The sequence below is a fragment of the Culex quinquefasciatus genome, chromosome 2 (assembly GCF_015732765.1).
Source record: "Culex quinquefasciatus strain JHB chromosome 2, VPISU_Cqui_1.0_pri_paternal, whole genome shotgun sequence".
Taxonomy (NCBI): domain Eukaryota; kingdom Metazoa; phylum Arthropoda; class Insecta; order Diptera; family Culicidae; genus Culex; species Culex quinquefasciatus.
In genome coordinates, this window is record NC_051862.1 from 10,331,062 (window position 1) to 10,346,835 (window position 15,774).

Consider the following 15,774-nt stretch of genomic DNA (forward strand, 5'->3'; position numbering starts at 1 on the left):
GCATCGACACGGAGCAGAACATCACCACGGCTCGAAATGGGATAAGCATTATCATCAACGGCTCATCATCACTTCCAGGGTTTCCGTTCGCCGGACTGTGTGCCAGGACTACATGGGATGTCGTCATACATATTCATCTCGGCCAGCTTGTAGCAATCGAGCCTGCAACAACACGTACTCAGGAGCATAAACTGACCATATAATCCGGACGAAACGGAAGTGTCACGAGGGACTTGATGTAGAAGAGAAAGCTGGAAATGAGCTTACGACAACGATGTTATCGGAAGTGGCTCTCATTTAGTGTGGAATTGGTTCATTTTACGTGCAATTTGAACTATTTATTATGTTTTTGATGAGTTTTCTTGGTAGCACAGGTTTTGATGAAAACATTTTCAATCCTATTGACAAAAACATATCAAATTTTAAAGTTTAATTATGAAATTCAAATGAATAAAATTATGCTTCTTATGTTTCAAATTTCAGGATACTGAATATACCGATCTTCTCAATATACCGATAATGTTTCATCACTACCAGATATGAAGTTACCCTAAAAACTTTTTTGTCAGTGAAATTCTCTCACCTACAAAAGCGAGAGGAGGTGTAATACGATGAAGAAAATTTCCCCTTAATTTCGGAAAGAAAATCAATGCGTTGAATTTTCTTTTTAACATGTCTTATTGAATCACTCAATAATTTAATTTGTTAACAAACAATCCTTTTTACGCTGCAAGTTTTATTGTAAATTATAAATTCATCCGAAAATCATGACAACAAATTTATAATTTATTTATTTATTTTAAATATTTATCTTAGCGAGTGTCGAATAAATTTCAAATCAATTAATAGCAAAATTATTATATTGTAAACATTTCTCTATTTTAAAAATCTTCTAAATGAATTTATTAGGAAACATAGCATAATTATTTAGAGCCAAATAATCACACCTATGTTTTGATGATTTTCTATTCGAAGTTACAAAATTTTAGCCTATTTAAATCACAAAATCGTTACTTTCTTAAAACCTTTAAGGGTACACAGCAACCAAGGAAGTTTTTGTCTTCTTATTTTAGAATTGTTAAACTTACGAACCCAATCATTAAATAATTTGACTATAAAAATTGACAAATTTTGCTATAAATCTTTATGAAAACAGTAACTTAGGGGATGAATAGAAAATTATATAGATAGTTCCCGTAGTTTTGAAGATACCAAAAAGTCTGTAACAAAAATCTGGGTGCAAAAGCTCTGATTTATGTGCACCGTTAAAGGAAATAAAAATAGCAAATAAATATTTTTAATCGCTATGAAATTGTTATTTAAGTGTTTAAAATATGTGTCACAAATTTCTAACTTTAGTTTCTTTTTGACAACCATGATTAATTTATCGGTTCTGCAGTTCTAAAGGTATGAAATTTGTCATATTTTCATTCAATTTATTATAGAAATATGTTTGAACTTGTAAAACTTGCTTAATATCCATACAGTTTTGTTTTAAATTCTAGTAAAAGTTCTTTTATATTAAAAAATATATGTAAATTATGTTTTGTTTGTTGTTTTGATTGATAACTTTGTTTTGATAACTTAGAAATTTATTTTACTTGCTCATAAAAATTGTTTAAAAAAAAGTAGAAATCCGTTTTCTGATTTACAAATAAATTACGAAAATTTCCAGTTTCGAAACAAGCCTACTTGGTAAAATAAAAATTAAAATAAAATTTTGAGAATTTGAGGGATTCCTATCAGTTGGCATAAGAGAAGAAAAATGCATTGAATTAATAAGTTTGTTGAAAACATATTTTTTCATGTGTTTTGAGCACTTCTCTGCTAAGTACAGTATAGATTTTACATTAGAGCCTTTTATTTCAACTCAAAAGAATATGGCATAATTTTAATGCAAAAAACGGGAAAATCCAACAAAAAAAATAGCAAAAGCACTTGAAACGGGCCTATTACATTCAGAAAAAATATTTGACATTTTTTTGAACATAAGTTTAAAAAGGGGATTTAAAAATATGTAAGGAACTCCATGAATTGTTTTTTCAGCGATTTTTTTTTCATATTCATTAGCCATTGCTAATTTCATAGTTTTGTATTTGATTTGATTTACGGGAAATTAGACGAAAAAAATCTAAAAAATATTTTTTTTGTAAATTCATTGCTAATTTTTAATAGATAAAAATGCAATTTAGTTTTTTGCTCCCTACTCCCCCTCTTGACCTCGTCAAGAGGCGAGTGACAAAAGCTTTAATTAAATTCTATGCCCACCTAATTTGTTATTGGAGAAAAAACTGACGTGAAGAAGTATATCAGTTTGCTAAAAGCTGTATCAAAAAGAAAAACACAACGCAATTGCCTATGTTTTGTCATGAAATTTAAAGAAAATTTCAAACTAAATTTTTTTTTGAATTGTACAAACATAAAAAAAACATTGAATGAAAAAAGAGGACGATAAAAATGCTTTCTATTCTAAAATCAAACTGAAATAGCATTTCGACGATTGAGTTGAATTTATGGATTAAGATAACATAATAAAATACCACTTAAAAGTGACGTAGTGAAATACCACAACTTAAGTGAAAAACATCGTGCCTTTTATTATAATGTTTTACATTTAAAAGAAAACCTTAGTTTACAAAAAGCATCCCCAGCAGAAACATATTATTTCTGCAGAAAATTTTCCATTGGCGCACTGATTTTCTTTACAGTTTTTAGTTGATTTTTAACGTTTTACTCTAATTTACTTTCTGATTTGCTTAAAAAGTTTTAAAATAAAAAGAGAAACTTTAATATTCTGTATTAAAATTGTGCCTTAGGTCTCTTTAATATCAGTTATGAAAAACGATCATCATACAACCCTTTAATCTTAAATTGACGTTAATTCAAATAATCACCCTCTTTAATCTTGTCACTTTCACAAATAACCGTGTGTACCTAGATAAAATCTCCTTCCTCCCAATCCAAATCCTTCCAGCAGTTTTTCTTGCCCAATGTTTACAGACAAAATCTTCACCTTTTTGCCCAGCGAAACTGTGCCTCGCAACAAATTACAGAAAATTAACACAAATGAAAATGTTGTCTTCTGTGCTGCTCTCAAACCGCTCAAACTGAAACAACAAAAACCTGGTCGTCGTCGTCAGTTCTGAATAGAGCGTCCAATTTCCCGGGGTTACAAATTTCCCGGGAAACGGGAAATTTTCAGCCAATTTCCCGGGAAATCCCGGGAATTCCCGGGAAATTTTAAATTTATTGAAAATTGTTATGATCTTGGTTTTAATTAATATTATGCAACAAAATTGTATAGTACATCAACATTAATGGTTTAAATAAGTGTGAAGATCAATTAACAGCTTGACTGCATTTAAAAAATCATTCAATTACAAGAAAATGTATTTTGGTTTTTTTTTATGAGAAATTTTAACTTGCCTCTGTGACCAGTTTATTGAAATGAGACAAAAAACATGCAGAAATTATGTTTTTAATGACAAATACTGGTTTCAGCTCTTGAACAAATGGTAAAGCTTTTTAGTGTTGGTTTTACTCTAAACAACCCAATGTTTTCAAATATTTGAAGCAAGCATTTTTTGAGAACAAACAATAGAAAGTAATTTTTCAATGATTTTTTTTGTATTATTATGCAATATGATTTAAATTATACGCTTCGCTTCGCTTCGCTTCGGTTTTGAGTGACTCACCACACATAACCTTCGGACGCCTAGAAATGAGCAGAAACTTGCATCAGAGACCACAAAAGACCCGGGGGTCGTTAAAGTGGATTACTTTGCTTTTTTTGCTTCGCTTCGCTAGGAGACGGTGATTTTAGCGGATTGCAGACTGGATTTTCGCCATGTGATGTGATGATTGTCTAAGCCCAAGTTGCCTAGGAATCGATAATTGGGAATAGAACCAATTCCACCTGAACCAGATTCTCACCACCATGGCAGCCGTCCATTGCCGGCCGCTCCCATCTCCACCGCGCACCAGGGACAAGGAAGGGGATTTGGAAGACGGGGAAGTGTTGATGCTCCACTTTTTTCAGAGTATTAAGGGAAAATCTCCACGGTATCCTCAAGTAAGTTTCGCTTGGAGTTGGACGGTTTTTTGGAAGGTGAATGGTCTGAGGAGCCACCCTAGGCGAGTGGTAACGACCGTTTTTGCATTGTTGTTATAATTCTTCGTGTGTTCTCATTTCTAATGGGAATGCTTTCAATTCTTCTCATCTCTTTTTGGATGAATTCTATCAGTCGCCCAGGCTATTTTTAGCGAGGTATTTTTAGATTCAATTTCAACTGCGCTTGCAAATCTTGCATGCAATCTTGTTTGAGTTCTGATGTTCAACTTGCATTCAATGATTCTTTGTCCGATTGTTGGATTCAACTATACCAGTCTAATTCCTCCTCAAGCTACCAATGTTCCACGGTTAAGTGGAAAGCATTTTGCTTGCCAATCCTAAGGACAGGGGATCGAACCCCGCCGTGAGCTTCATGTTTTTTCATTAATTCCAAATTCAATGAGTCCAGAACTTTCTCGTTGGGAGCAGATGGGTATCGAACCCAGAACCATTCGCTTATAAAGCGAACATCGTAACCATTAAGCCACGACCGCTCCCCTATGCAATATGATTTAAATTATACGATAAATTAACATCATTCCACAAAAAGTCTTCTATTTTTTCACATTTAACCCTCTAACACCTGTAGTTGCACCAGTGCTCCATAATTCTTTTACTTCAAATTGTAATTTCTTTAGTACTAGGTATTCAACCAATTGAATTAATTCTTTTTGCACAAATTCGATTTTCATCTCATTTGATCTTGGTAAACAAAAACGTAAAAAAATCTCAATTTTAATTTGGAGGTAAGGAGTTAATATTGTTTTGATGAAATAACATCAATCTGTAAAAAGCTTACCTAAATGTAATAATTTAGTACTCATTAAGCAAGATCTATTCCAAGTTGCTTCAAAAATTAATATTATCAGAAATAATTCTGATATCATAATTTCTGATAATCTGATTAATTATATATAATCTCAACGATACATTTATTTGAACAAAATCATGTTAAGTTTGTTCATTTATTAATTTTTTAAGAGCAATTTCAAAAAAAATTGCTCCAAAAATTTAAGAAAATGTATACTTCCGCTTGAATTTCGGGAATTCCCGGGAAATTTAGAAATTTCCCGGGAAACGGGAATTATTTTTTTTCGGGAAATCCCGGGAATTCCCGGGAATTTTTTTCCCGGGACGGGAAATTGGACGCTCTAGTTCTGAACCGTTGACGTCCTTGTTGTGAGCAAAAACGGCCTCTCAAACCAAAAAGAAGCAAGCAAGCAAAGGTGTCAAGATTACTAGCCGATTTAAACCGTTTAACCCCTTTTTCTTGCCTCCCCTGCTTGAAGAGGGCTTTGGCGTGAGGACGGCGGCAAAAGAGCTTTCCACAAAGAGGGGAAAAACCGAGCAGTTGGGGGCGGGAGGGAAAATTTATTCAGCGTGTGCCGCCGTCGCCACTTTCCGCCAAAACAGCGCACGAAAGTCCAAAGTTAGCACAGCAAGCAAAGGGAGGAAAAAAAGCGACCAAAAACCCGAGATTGGCGGTATCAGATATAAATTGCTACCGCTTTGCTTTTTTTTCACTTTTGGATTCACTGTAGGTCGAACAAACGACGGGGGGATCCCTCTGAAGCTGACTGATTTTCCAAACAAGAAGAAAGCTTTCACGCGGCGGCATTTCGACATGGAACATCGGTTTGCGTTCAGGTATCGGCCTGTGAAAGGGTGCACGGTGAGTTGGGTTTAGATGAGTTGACTTTTTTTTATTTAAATATTTTTTATTTAAAATAACTGATGAATTCTTTGCATAAGATTGAATTACTTTTTCCAGATGTTTTCTAGCATTGATGATATTTATTGCAGAAACTTTGATGAGCATTCATTAAATTCTTGTTCTACACAGATTTAGTTTTTTTGTGAAGCTAATCAGAAACATGAGAAGGATAATTTATCTAAGGCTCGCCTCATACAATATTTTAAATAAAAATACAAATTAGATAGAAAGTGTAATTTTCATGATATGAATTTAATTTTAAAAATATTTAAAAAAATTTAGAATGAATTCGTTGCTAATTTAGTTTTAAATCTAGAATTTAAAAAAAATATTAACACGTATAATTTGAGTTTTTTCCAGCCATTTCTTTGCATGACAACAAAAAGAGCAGATTTATGAAAAAAACTCCTCTTCCATTCAATGACTTTCAGACCGTAATAAGTCAATATTTTTGGAGTTTTAAGTGAAAAACACGCATTTAAAGCACATTGCAATTATTGAATCAAAATAAAAATGTTTTTTTTTTTTCATTTTAAAAATTACATTGAAAACTAAACTGAACTGAAACTGAATCGGCCATGCAAAAAAATGAAAATCTTAAAAAAACATAAAAATATGCTTAGTGGCAACAGAAGTTTTTTTTCAGCAAGAGCCACACTAATTAGATTTACTAATTTGAATAAATACGAAGAGGGCTGAAAACAATCGAGATGGACAGAAAAGTATTTATAAATTCACAAAAAAAAGTCTGCAACAAATAGTAAAATGAAGAAGCTGCAATTATTTTTTTAAATTTATGGAATACATTAAAAAAAACTTCTTTCTTAAATGAAAACAAAAATTTTGTTTTATGTAATTAGAAATGCAATCAACTATAATAAATATTTATTAGCTAGTGTTTTGAGACACACACTTTCAAGATTGTTTGCAACGGCTTAATTGATTGTGATCTAAACCATTTTTGAGTTTTTTTTTTCAAAATACAGAGAAATACACACACGCTTAAGAAATTTTCATATCTGATGCCTTAAAAGAGTGCCATAATTAGTTTAAAATTTTTAAATTAAGCACTAGAAATTGGTGCGTATTAGCTAAATATCAATATCTCTTTTTTTGAGGAAACAAAAGAGTTTTGAGTGCATTTATTTGTCGCTCCCTGAACTCAAAAATAATATTGTGATGATCTCATCTAAAACATAAAAATCTTTTAAAACTTCAATATGGTATTCAGATAAGGCCCTTACATATAATTTTTGATCTTTTATCTCATCCCCATATTCAATAAAATCATGTCCAACCAATTTGCTTTATCATTTACTCCTAGCGTTTACCTTCTCAAAAATGATTCTTATTTTCAGATCGCAAATATTCGTCATCCATTTTTTAAACAGTTTAAATTTTCAATTCGATTTCAATAATCAAGATACAATTAGTTTTTGCAGTACATAACATAGTTTTGGAGTTCCTATCAGCTGTGTGTCGCATTATAATCCATTTTGGAACAATTCTAAAGTTTTTTTTAAAGGTCCTATAAGCTATTTTGTTTCATATGTTTATAGGACCCATTCAAAAAACTCAAGAATTATTTTATTAACTAAAGCACTAGCAAGAGTAAGAAAATTTAAAAAAAATACCAGTTCAAAAAACTGGCAAATAAAAAAAAACTTTTCAACACATTTTTATTGCCATCACTGGAGTTGAATATTTCAAAATTTATCAAATATTGTAATGTGCTTTTTTTCTCTCTTTTATATCTTGAATATTTTATATCTTGAAACTCAAGTTTGAAATATTGATAGCAACATAAGCTAGGGAAAATAAATGCTGAACGAAACAACCAAAAAGTAAGAAGTTTCGTATAAAATGCAGAATTGAATAATTTGATCAATACACATACTTAAATAAAGTAAAAATAATCTGTAATTTATAAAAAAAAAATGCGCGTTTCTAATGAAACATTTGCCCAACGTTTTTTTTTCATCAAAATTTACAGTGTAAACCCTAAAAGAACACTTTACAAACGAGATTTCCCTCCTCAATTTCCACTACCACATCCCTCCAATCTCAGATCATCCACGCTGCAAAAGGGCAAGAAGAAAGTTTATCGCTTTTTCGCCCTGCGCTCAGAAAGTTTTCACGACTGAGAATCACTTCCATAGCTGAAAGCTGAAATCAACACCGTTTCCTGTACATTGAAGAGGACACTTTTGCACTCACTTTTTATCTTGTCTCTTTGAATGTTTTTTTTTTTGTGCGAATAAAATGTTTGTTTTCAAAAACAATTACACTTGGCAATAAATCCGCTCAACTTAAATCCCGCAATAACAATTTACGAAGTGTTCGACCATTTTAGACAAATTAATTTATTGCGAAAAATATTCAATGAACCCGCCGACCCGCTGACCCAACTGCCCAAACGTACCACGCGCCATCCTATCAGCACAAATTTTATCGTTTTTATGAACCATATATTTTGGATCGAAAAAAGCCCGGCCCCGACATAAACAATAAAAAGTCCGCACGTCTACCCCATCGAGAAAAAAACGGGAATCCCACACGCGTTACGCACGTAGTATAACCTGCAGGCGCCAGCGATAATGATTATCGCGAATTTTCCCCCTCAAACCAACAGCCTACTGCCATCATCATCATTGGCGCGAAAAACCATCATCAACGCGCGTATTTTTTTTACTCTCCCCTAGCCTGCCTAGATGCGGTCGCTAGATTTTGTCACCTGACGCGCGCAAAATGGCGCAAAAACCTAAACAATTCACAACTACCGCGGCTTATCGCGAAATGTTAGAGATTTAGGCTCTCTCGCGCGCAGCGATGAAAGCCGCGATGAAATACTGTCAGTTATCGCGACTCGCGGATCATTAATAATTATGACAGTGCTGATAGAGGTGGCGCGCTCGCGTTGCCAATCGATGACACTACGGCGGAAGTGTTGCCAGATTCCCGTGATTTATGGTCGCGGTCGTAAATTTTTGGCACAATTAAAGTGCGATAGTGCCCGCCCGATGTTCAGGCTTTTGTATTTACTTGGTGGTATCGACGGCAGGCTGCATCCAGGCGCGGGCTCCGAGCGGTTCCTCCTTGAGCGAGGTCATCGGGCCGCGCGGCTGGTTCATGTCGGCCCCGGTTGGCGGAAGGCCGAACATCATGCCACCGGCGCCGCGCGGCACCGACGACGGGTACAGCTTCCGGCCCCATTCGAGCTCAAGCGTTGGCCAGGGCGATGCCGAGCTGAAGCCCGGCACGGTCTCGTCCGAACGCAGCTTTAGTCCGTTGTCGTACACCGTGACGACTATTGTGACCGCTTGTTGACAGAAGGTGCCGTGGACCACTCAGGTTCCTCCGGAGGACCTGAATGGGTTGAGCTTGGTAGCTTCTTTTAAACCACTGATTCACCACACAAGACACTTCACTTCAGAAGCTTACGAATGTCACACTTCCGGTTGTTTCTTCTCACGCACTAATCGACAACAACACAACACAATTCGTTATTCACCAGGGATCGAAACCCAAACTTCCGCAAAACCACATAAATCACCGCACGTACAGGTCCCGGTCGAAGACGTGTGTGTCACCTCTACTGGTTCTTCTCCACGCACATGTTCCACTATCGACGTCTACCACAGGTGCTACCGCTGTTGGTCTCCAGTGTCCGATTTGCTACTGCTTCACCTCACACTCCCGAAAAACACGGCCTGTTCCGGTTCCCGGGCGGGTCAGATCTCCAGAGAGTGTAAACGTTCGTCCCGTGTGGCTGCTAAACCCCAACTGAAATCAGCACGCGGCCAAAGTTACGATCGGAGTTTTACACTAGCGGCTGCTGCTGCTGCTACTGGTTCTCTGCCACTGGAAACATTCGTTCGCTCCGCTCTGCTCTGTTCCTTCTGGGTTAACTTTTGAGTTTTCCCGCTACCCAAACCCGTTCGCCAGAACGAGACGGCACACGCTGTCGTCGTACTCCTGCTGCTGCTGTATGTCCCAGCTGGGGCTTACAGCTGTGTTGGTGCGTATACACACCGGATACATGGCCGGAGAGAGCCGCCGCGACGCAACGGAGCAGTCGTCGTCGGATTTACAATCCCTCCGGTGGCCGCTGCCTCTTGCCATCTCGTTCTATCCCTCGGAAACCCGCCGAACCCCTGCGCTTGTACTAATTCCCAAACGCGCCAACTCCCAACAGTCTGAAAAGGATATCTCTCCGGAGTCAAATTTACCCCAGTCCCAGTAGGCTCCGCCTCGCTCTCACTCACGCTCTATCACTCTCTTCCTTAATCGCCACGTGCGTGTCGCGCGCGCGTCGGTAAAGCAGACCTAACCTATCAATCGCGAACTGATACCGAAAACCGTACAAGTGCCAGGAATCTTCCCCAAAAAAAACTTGAACCTTTTCAATTGATCACACCGAATCCTATTGACCAACATTCGACCAACAATTTCCCAACGAGACACAGTGCATTTCCATTCATTATCCTCCAAACTCCTCCCCTTCGTTCGAATGCAACTCTCTCACCAAAAGAGAAGAGAGAAAATATAAAGCTAAAGAGGGGAAGTTGCGCTGCGATCACTGTTTGGCTCTTTCTCGCAAGCCCGCTCAGCACGCGGTCGTTCTCACTCCACTCCCACTTGGCTTTGTTTGTTTATGTTTTACGTCGCTTGTACTAAATTCTAGCAGTTGTGACTTGTTGCGTCTTTCCTTCCTTCTTTGTGCAACTAGAAGAGGTGACTGCAATCGGTGGAGTGGTTGGGTTGGTTGGACTCTTTTTTTTTCTTTTTCTAAACAATTTGCAATGGGGGCGTGTGTAAGGTATGGTGTTTTGTTTAAAAAATCACTTTGGTTGATGAGGAAAGGTGTGCTGGGGATTCGTTGAACATCTGTCGTGGCTTGAGAGTCATTCATAAAGAAATTTGAAAAATCTAAAAAAAAAAACTTAAGACTTCTTGAACCACTATTTTGCGTTGTGAAAACACAACAGTATCGAAATGTTTATTATTTCAACACTCATCTTCATGCGCCTCGACAATTTGTGGCAGGAACATAATTCATCATTGAACGTTGAAATTTGTTTGTTTCACTGAAGAAATATTTTTCCAATGCTGTTCAGGGTCGCGTGGAACGCTCTCCGGGAATCGGAATCGTCCGAATCACTACTCGCGGACTTTTTCCTTACTGGAGCATTTTTCTCGTCGAGACACTCGCAGCGATTTGACCCCGACGATCTGTTCCATTAGACTAATATCTATCCGGCTCGAAGTAACCAATGTTGGGGCCTAAATTTCTCAACTAGATTCTGCGGGTGAACTGTATTTTTCGGGTTCTGGTGATAATAACACAGGAGGATTCACTTCGCTATTTTTAACTTTAAAAACTCTTGCAATTCCGTTCACTATTTACACACTTGCATCGTTTTTCGCGATCACGTTGACAGCACCGTCGCTGACAGCGACGCAGGGCTGAACTCGCGCTCACTGGGTGACAGCTGCAGGAATTTGGGAAAAACTTTCGGTGTTGTGCAAAACACGTGTAATTTACACATTTCTGGACTTTTTTTTATTGGGACCTAATAAATAAAGTATTAAATAAAAAAAACTAGACTTTGATTTTTGACCGAAAGTAAAAATCCTTGAAGTAAAAATCGGGTATCGAAACTATTTGGCAGAAAATCAAACATGAACTTGACTACCAAACTTCGATACAATTCTACCGAAATCTGTTTGAAATCGGTAAAGTTTAACCGAACTCAGTTAAAACCTCACTCTTCGGTTACATTAAAAATTTCCTAATTTTTTCAAGCAACAATTCAAACCTAAGTTTGTGGCCTACTTTGTACCTAAAATTTTACAATGGTAAGCTTCAAAGAGTGGAATTAAGTTGAATGTGAAAGCAGATTTTTAGTTTTTTCTAGGGGTCAGTAATTTTTTTTCTTCAGAAAATCGTTTATACACAAATTCTATCAATGTATTCAAAAATCAATATAATCAAGATTTTTTTTTCTTTTCAAAAACCCCAACGCTTCCGTAGTGAGTGTTTCTTGACTTTTTGACATAAATATTAGGTTTAATTAACATAATATTTTTATTCATTTTTTCTCGTTTTTACCTAATATCAAATTTACTGGTTTGTTTTTCTATCAGGACATCCATAAGACAAAATTACAATGTTTGCAATCCCAAATTAAAGGAAATTTTCTGATTCTTGTGAAAATTGTATGTTCGGGGATTGTCTGATTGTAACATTTTATACGGTGCGTTTTATCGTTTTTTTACATTCTAGAGTTTTTTTTACTAGGTCCTATAAACATATGAAAGATAATAGTTTATAGGACCTTTTCAACTCTAGATATGTTCTTTTTGATTTGTTGAATTGTAAGGTATTATTTTTATTCGACTTTATTTTTAACGATTTTGAAGAATCATATCTTTTAGATAATTTGTCAATATTGTGTTATAGTTCAAATTATGACATTGTCTTATCAGATTGTTATACAAAAGTGATTTATTTCTATAAAAGTTATTTAATGCAATTCAATTCTTGTGTGGAAAAGTCAATTTAAAACTTTGCATTTTTAGTGGGATTATATATTTTTGTTTAGAAAACTCATTCTAATTTTAAATATTTTGATAGCAATTTTTGCATTTTTGTATAAACTTCTGCCAACATTGTGTGAAGAAGAGTATGGAATGACTAACAATGGCAAATGGCTCATTTGTTCATTGATAAAGTACTTAACAACTGTTGGTACCGGATTATTAATTTTGCGATTGCAATGTAGCCATTTTTGCTTTAAACTAAAGTCAATCCATGTTGGATGATACTTTTTTATACTTCCATGTATTTTTCATAAGATGCTTGAATGCTTTCCATCCTTCATAATTCGCTTGTCGAAAACACTTTTCCACTTAACTGGTGCTTGCTCCAAGTAACAATTTCTCCTTAGGCTTCACTCTACCTTAGAACCGTTTATCTCATAACCATATTTCACGTAACCTTTCAAATCTAATGTGTTTACTGCCGAGCGATAAGACAACAAACAGTTTATCTTCTGCTCCTGGGTTGCTTCTTGCTTCTATAAAAGAGAAAAAATGTATTATCTACTCAAGATTATTAATCTGATGAATATCAAATGTGAAGCGATTTGGCTGGTTGCAAACTCAAGTGCAATAAATTCTTCAACAAAGTCAAGAATCCCACCTTTGAAGCACGAGCAACAACAATACACCAATCTTGTCTTATTTTATCCCATCGTATTTTTCATACTAGACTCCCACTTGTTAAACGTGAACTGAGAGGAGGAAAGTTTGTTTTTTTTTTCAGGCGAAAGCTAATAAATAAATAAAAATAGCATCCAATTTGCATACGAAAGAGGATGAACTCAATCCAGCCGCGAAGTGAACTCACCTCTTCTGTGGTGAGCCGAAAAGCGCGCGTACTCGCGATTTGCAAGTAGGTAGATTGTTCGAAGAATGTGTGGCATTGTCAAGGATTGCGGCCCCCACCCACCCACGTGTGCACGCGATAAGGATAATGAAGAAGGATGAAGAGGCAAGAAGAAGCAGCGCGTAAGCAAATTTATGCTCTCGGAAGATTTCTCCTGATGGTAGACAACCCCCATCGCAGCGTGTTGTACGAGCAGGGCGCCTTAATGTATGCATAAACATATTGTCGAACATAAAAGGAAAAAGTCGCGATTTATACGTTGGAAGGTGGAAGCAGGATGAAATCACGGGCTTGCTGCCAAGGCTGATTGAGAGATCTTCGTGTTCTTCTTCAAGCGCGAAGTAACGAACCGTGGGAGACATTGTCGATATATGGAAGGACTTTTACAATCCAATGAAGTAAAAAAAACAACTTGAAGAAGAAGCACTTTCAGAAATTATATGGCACTTGGGTGTTTAGCTTCGGTGACAAAGCTCGTATACAGATAATAAAAATTAGCATAAGAATAATAAAACGAGAGCATTCGGGACGCGCCACTCCTCGGGAGGCAATCTTCAAGTGGTGCTCATTTCGCCCACGTTCTCTGGCCTCCTCAGGATAATTGGATTTATATGCGTGGAATCACGCGAAATTGCCGAGCAGCAATTTAAGGGCTCATTTCCTGCGGGCGGTAAAATGTGTTTGAGTGTGTGGAGGCGTCGTTGACTTTTGAAGGAGGTCATAAAACAACATTTACATGTGTAAATTCAAGTAAACAAATGCATAGAGTTTTTGATGAACGTCACCATTTAGTTTATTTCAAGAAGCTATTAACAAAAGGTGTTTCGAATTAAAATATTTGAAAAAAATGTTGGGGTAATATGTACTTCACTACACAGAAAAAATTGTGTAATTTTGGAAGGTTGAATATTACCTCTTTTATGATGTAATTTTTTACCTCAATTTAGACTGAAAAAGCGACATTACACCAGAAAAGATGTAAAATTACACATTTTTAGACGTAAAATTACACATTTTTTCTTACATGAAAAGTGTACCACTTCCCAGATGTAATATTACCATGATTTTTTCCGTGTATAAAAAAACATAAAAAACATCATCACATATCACAGAACGTCACAGAAAAACGTTTCAATTTAAACTTATAAAAGCGATGCTGCTCAACGTTTCACATGTGTTTTACCAATTTTCACACAATTTTTGCGGCTCCCTCTCCTTTCCAGTTAGCGGTTTTTACGATCGTTTTCCTGAATGGTCACTCGTTTTTGGGAAAGGATTGTCCCATTCGATTCGTCGATACTTGGTTTGACCACTTCTTTTTTAACGTGGGGTGACCAATTCGTATTGCCTTGAATCAGTATTAGGATGTTCCTTTGGACTGTGATGAAACAATGTAATAATAGGGTGATATATTTTAACAAAATTTTATGAATTTAAACATCATTGAAAAAAAAAACAAATATACTTTCTAAAAATTAAAAAAAAAACTCAAATTCAACACCCTAAACCTCAACAACAAGCAGATGATTTTGGGTGCCAAAGAGCTTGGACTTTGGACGATTCGTCACTGATGAATTTATGGGTCCCTGCGGGTGGGCCGTTTTTGCGGTCATGACTATCTAATGGGATTAATCAAACCCCTTTTCCTTGCTGCCGAAGGCTGCTGTGGCTTCTCCATAGGCTATTGGCCGCCACCGTCGCCGGATGGTCCGTTTTCGGAATCCCACAGAGAGTGGTTCGCCGAGGCTGGTTTTTGTTTTTCCCACATGGGTTTTGACACCACAAACCTGGAAGAGTTCGAAGTGTAATAATCCTTCTGTTTCGGAAAGTTGGAGGAAGTGCCGCTCGCCTCGGCAGGAAACTTTCAACTTTTGACCCTTTCTCCGTATCCTCCACCCCCTTTCCCTCCGGTCCGGTCAGTCCCTCCCGGTGGTGATTATCATCTTGCTTAGGCTTTCAAAGTTTTGGGCCATACAAATGGGTTGTTGCATGGAAAACGAATTGTGGCCAGGGCGTTTATTGTTAATTTATGGCCCCTCTCGGACGTTGCAATCGGGGGTTGGCCACGGGGCAGTGGGACATCCGGCAGGGCGTCCGGGGCTCACACTTTTTGGGGCTGACCTAGTCAGTTTGTGAGGGAAGGATTGTTTTGAAGGGATATCGTAGAAAGTTTTTGAAAAAGTTAGTTTTTTTTGTTGGTTTGCCGCAAACATGAGAACAGAAGGTGTGAAACGTTTTTATTGCCTTTGTAAATAATTTGATCAAAGAGATTCGGTAAAACTAAGCATTCCATATATATTCGGCCGCCGTTTGGCTGCTTCAATTTTTCAATAATTACTTTGAGAGAAATAAATAAGAGAGTGAGAGCTAGCATTATAATGCCCATGGTGGAATCAATGTTTCACAAAATATAGACTTTAAATTAAAATTTCTCTAAAAATATTCATTGAATTGAACTTATTCTTCTTGCTCAACATAGATGTTGTCTGATACAAATTC

The 15,774-nt window shown here is 36.6% G+C and overlaps 1 protein-coding gene across 1 annotated transcript in view; it reads right to left on the reverse strand.

Annotated features, from left to right (window-relative positions):
* The window catches only part of LOC6042374 (transcription factor collier), a 75,864-nt gene extending 66,696 nt beyond the window's left edge, over positions 1-9,168 (reverse strand). Inside the window, exon 1 of the mRNA XM_038257492.1 lies at positions 8,868-9,168. Within this exon, the coding sequence (XP_038113420.1) occupies positions 8,868-8,989 (122 nt within the window). The 5' untranslated portion in view covers positions 8,990-9,168. The remainder of the gene's footprint in view (positions 1-8,867) is intronic.
* Positions 9,169-15,774: the final 6,606 nt, after the last annotated feature.